We start from the raw sequence: 4987 nt of genomic DNA on the forward strand, positions 1-4987 counted from the left end.
AGAATGAGCCCTTTGAACCAAGGATATTACATTTAAGCATGCAGCCTAATAAATCATACTGCTATAATTAAGTCTAATGTTATGTTCCCTCACACTGAGGCTGTGCTCTGTGAACAAATAAAACTTCTGAAACAAACCAACTTCCCCTGGGGCTCATGGCCTGCTGCATTCCCCTGAGGCTGCTTTGTGGAAAGCTTTGTCTCATTGTTTATTCAAAGATGGCACTGCTGTTACAGTATTTGAAACAAGCATCAAAATAAGGTTGTTAGAAAAGCTGGAGCGGTGCCTAATTGCTGGTGAGAGTGGATAATTACAGAGGATATGAGCTTTGATATATGGATTGAATAGCAAGGTATGTGAGATGCAGAGGTGTATTTATATGCCTACATCTCCACTTACATGGCATTTATTGTAAGATCAATGAAAGTAGTTAATAATGCATAGCTTATTAGTTATCACAGAAAAGAAATACACTGTGCAGCTGAAAAGTGTACATCACCATATACTCAAAGCAGCTGCAGAATTCACACCAGGGCTGCTACATTAGAAAGACAACCAAGAGAACATATTCCTGAAAATGCCAATCCTACACAGCATTAAAAAAAAAAAAATCAGCGTCACACAATCAAAACTGTCAAATTTCATTGGTTCTATCAGTCTAGAGGATAAAGTACCTAGGAAACAAAACATACAAGTACTTTTTCTCACAGAAAAGCTGAAATTCATACTCCCATCTCTCTTTTAGGTATTATTTGTTTCTCTCTGTGTTAGAATCAAATTATGATTAATTCTAGTTACGCTACTCTCACTTTCTTCAGGCTTTTTATTCTTTCCTGACTAATTACCTTTTTCCAGCTGGCACATGAAAGAAAAGTTTGCTATTAATTAAAGGATGGATACTCTGTTCCTTAACCATAGCTTACACATACAGACAGCAGGAGAGAAAGGTTGAAAAAATGAGTGCACTGATGAAAACACTACATAGGTGCCTTGGAAGCATCATCAGTCACTACATCTTTTGTCTTAGCACCATTCCTGAAGCCACCAAGATGACATATTTCAGCCTTTGCTATACTTGCAACATTTTGATTTATGCTGCTTCTTAAGCACTTTCTACTTGATCTTGTCTCTTCAGAGAGTATGACTGACTCAACCCCTCTGTGAAGCCCAAATTCAACAAGACAACTAATTCACAAAAAGCCAGTGAAGAAACCTGAATAAATCTGAGATGTTTTGAGTAAGAAAGTTCCAGCTAGCACTCCCACAAATTAAGAGAAGTTGTTCAAGAAAAATCAACATTACATTCAAGTAAATGAGTCCAAAATATTTTGCAACACAATTTTTGCTGCTTTTTAGAAGTAAGTCTCAGCACCCCTCGTCATCCAGGGCCATCTATCACAGAGCAGGCAGGTCCTGCTGCATGCTCCATTAATTATGTTCCAGGAGATCTCTGACTGCACATTTATGGAGGTGAGACAGGAATGCAGCTCCCCATGGTGACTAACAGGCCCATCGTCAAACTTTCCTACAGCTGATCGTGGCCATTGTCATGACTTACTTTTTTTTTTCCACCTCTCCAGTGAAGAATATTTTTTTCCCCTCATTGTGCTGATAGGTGATTAATGCAGTTTTAATTGCCACCATGCATCATCTGAGAGCACGCACTGCCAAAATACTGGGACAGGTGGTCTCAACACCCGCCTAGGACAACGTGAGATCACTGGATTCATTGCCTGGTCCTGCCACACCTATCCTGTGGGACATAAGGCCTCCAACTGGGCAGAAGCCAAAACACACTAAAAGCTAAAGAAATAAGGGAAAGTCCTACAGAATCAGCACAGTTCAATAATCCAGTATCAAACCTATCTTGCAATGACAGAATGCAAGGGCAAGGACACAGGCTTCCTCCAGCTCCAAGAAGTGTTCCAAGCCTTTGGGACCCACTGACAGAACGTAGCTCCAGCAATTCTCAAACCCTCTTTGTAGAGGGAGGTGTGGAAAGGCACTCCTGCCCTCACCTAGCACCCCTCAGCATGCTCACCTGGACACAGGGCCAAGGATTCTCTGCCTCCTATAAAGAGATGGTTTATACCTCCTGAACTACACCAGAGCAAGATTTCCACACTCAGGTTACAGCAGATATCAAACTAGCCTAACACACAATCTGGACACTGAGCATGTGAAAATTTCTGCACTGGCAAGTGAGGAAAAAATACTCCAAAATTCAAGAAACAGCTTTGAAATCTCCCTCAAAACTCACGTGCTGAGCTGGATCAACCATTCAAGGAGTGATGTCCACTGATGTGACAGACCTGCCCTGCTTGGAGAGGTGCTGTGCACTTTTTTACCTTATTTATACAGTGGCCTTGCTCATGCTTCGTTTAAGAAACAATTAGCCTTTGACAGCTTAAAATAAACAGGACTTTCTCTCTGCTGAACAGTCACTAGCCCTGAGCTGGATTTCAAGTTGTTCAACAGCACGAGACTCCCCAGTGGGCTCAGTAGTGTAAGAAAGGTGCTGGGCAAGCTGGGTTTCCTGACTAGAAGAGGTGCTGGGCAAGCTAACCTTTCAGAACAGCACCCTGAGCAGCCCAAGCAAGAGTAACCAAACCAAGATTCCCATCAGTCAAATGAAGCAAGCAATCATTCCCAATCCTACCCCACTTTGTCCTCACCAACTAGAGGCACCTTTGGAAGGTGAGGCCTCCTCTTTCCAGAGATTTGCAGAGAACCCACAGGAATGCAGAAGGTACAGGAGTTCAGCAATGGTTGCACACCAGAAGTGCAGCTGGCCAAGCTTTTTCCCTGAACATAAGAGGTTTTTCTGCCTCCTGTGTTGCTGCAGCCAGTCCAAAGGCAGCAAGTGCAATAGCTGGCGCAGATAATGTCACTTGGCATCACAATTTTAAATTTCAGTCCAAGCTCTTGTACCACCAGCAGAGGGGTCAGCATTCCCATCGAGTAGCCATGGGAGTTTTCCACTGGTGACTTCAAGCTTCCCAGAGCTGCTCCACTCCAGCCTCCTGGTTCTGCAGCTGCCTTTACTGTGCCAGGGAGCAGGGCACAAAAGGGCTGTGCTGAAAAGCCAGCATTCTTGAACTCCTGTCTCATCCCAGGTAGTTTTTTTGAGCTGAGTTTCCTGACTAAAAGAGAGCCTGGATAGAACATGTTGGCTCAAGCTCACTTATTTCTTCTAGTAAAGATCCATGTGCCCTAGGCAAGCCTGGATCTTGGCTTCTCCTCTGTAAAACTGGAAGCAAATGTCCTGCCTTAACTCCGAGGGATCAGGGGAGGATCAGCAGTCTGAATAGAGTGTCAGGGCGATGCCAACACATATTCAAGAGACAGTTGTCCAAGCACCAGTCACAGCAGGAACATGCATGCCATGAGCAGGTGTTCTCAGAAAGGAGGAACACAATGAAAAGCAAAAGCACAGCACACGCAGCTTCCTCCGGATAACAGAACCCAGCGATGAGACACAACAACACCAACCAGCAACAGACCGTGCCAGCAAAAAGGAAGTGCTGGGGAGAACAAGAATAAGAAACAATATCCAGCAATTAACATCTGCAGAAAACAAAAATTTTCAGACGGAATTTAAAGTTGTAAGAGTCAGCAAAACAAAAGGTGTGAGACAACATGGGGAGTCACGGAGAGACGAGGCGCCAAATTAACAAATAGAGGAACACACCGTGGAAAAACACTTGTCAACAGATCAAAAGAGTGAACAGCAAGGATTGGATGCAATAATAAGGTATCAAAAAATATAAAAGACCTTGAACACAAGCTCTTTTCCAGCAACACCAACACACCAAGTTGACCTAGACATTCATAGTTCTCACTTTCACACCAACAGTCCCCCAATCGCAGGGATCTCAGAACACAGGGAGCCTAACACAAACACGGGAGCGACACCCAGGCACACATTAACTTGCCCTAGCAAGTTTCACTGCTACTCCGAGGGTACCACTAATGTTTAAGCAGATATTTACTAGAGTTTGACCTGCCTTGCCGATCGCATCACTTACAACCAAGCAGCACAGGAGCTGTTTCCAGTGGTAAAGGTTTCAGGACATGCGAAAAAGTCACTGAAGCTCCCGCAGCTCTCCTACAAACATCAGAGGGAACCACCGCGCCCTCCGGACAGGTCACTGCAACCGAACTACAGGATGGTTTTAAAAAATGTATCAACGTCAAGAAATGTATCAGTGTATTTGTCATTCTGCGCGGAGGCTTTCCCTCCTGAATTCCAAAATGGTGATTTGCAGCAGTCACTATTAATAAAAACCTGAAACAAGCAGCGGGTCAGTGAAGTAAAATACATCTTTTCACCTCGCAAAGAGCTCACAGGAAAAGCATCCCAATGAAATTAAACATCTGATTATAAATACCTCATCACTGACAACCAGATTGTGCTGGACACAAACCTGAAGTAAGGGATACACATTAAGGAGCCTATTAGGACGATGAGCAAGAAAGCAAAGGGTTTGCCTTTCACGTCTTTGTCAAAAATTCTCGGACGGGCAATTAAACTTAATTAATTAATTAAAAGGTCAGCTATAGATAAAGACGTAGGAAGGCGTTTGGGCAGGGCACAGAGCGGGCTCCGGTGCCTACTTTCCCCGCTCCGCCGAGCAGCGCTGCCGCCCCTTCCTGTGCCGCTGCCCGCGGGCCGGCTCCGCGCAGCGCGCACGGCTCCGCGCCCGGCCCCACTCACCCCAGCGTGCTGATGAACCCATTGACGGAGCCCTCCGCGTACAGGGACACGATGTCCCCGATGTACAGAAAGCTGGACATTTTCTCAGACATTCTGGTTCATTTTCCAGCCGGGTTCTGCGCTCCTCCCCTTCGAGGTGAAAAAGAAAATAAATAAAAAAATAAAATAAAATCAAAGCAAATGGCAGCGATCCTTGGGGAACCCAGGGGCTGAGGCGGGCGGGCAGGGGGCTGAGCGCGGCCCCGGAGGTGCCGAGAGGGCTGACAGGAG

The 4987-nt window shown here is 45.2% G+C and overlaps 1 protein-coding gene across 1 annotated transcript in view; it reads right to left on the reverse strand.

Moving 5' to 3' along the window:
* ITPR2 (inositol 1,4,5-trisphosphate receptor type 2) overlaps positions 1-4981 on the reverse strand; it is a 242890-nt gene extending 237909 nt beyond the window's left edge. Inside the window, exon 1 of the mRNA XM_031061432.1 lies at positions 4718-4981. Within this exon, the coding sequence (XP_030917292.1) occupies positions 4718-4809 (92 nt within the window). The 5' untranslated portion in view covers positions 4810-4981. The remainder of the gene's footprint in view (positions 1-4717) is intronic.
* Positions 4982-4987: the final 6 nt, after the last annotated feature.

This window comes from Geospiza fortis, unplaced genomic scaffold (genome assembly GCF_000277835.1).
Source record: "Geospiza fortis unplaced genomic scaffold, GeoFor_1.0 scaffold8, whole genome shotgun sequence".
In the NCBI taxonomy this organism is placed as follows: Eukaryota; Metazoa; Chordata; class Aves; order Passeriformes; family Thraupidae; genus Geospiza; species Geospiza fortis.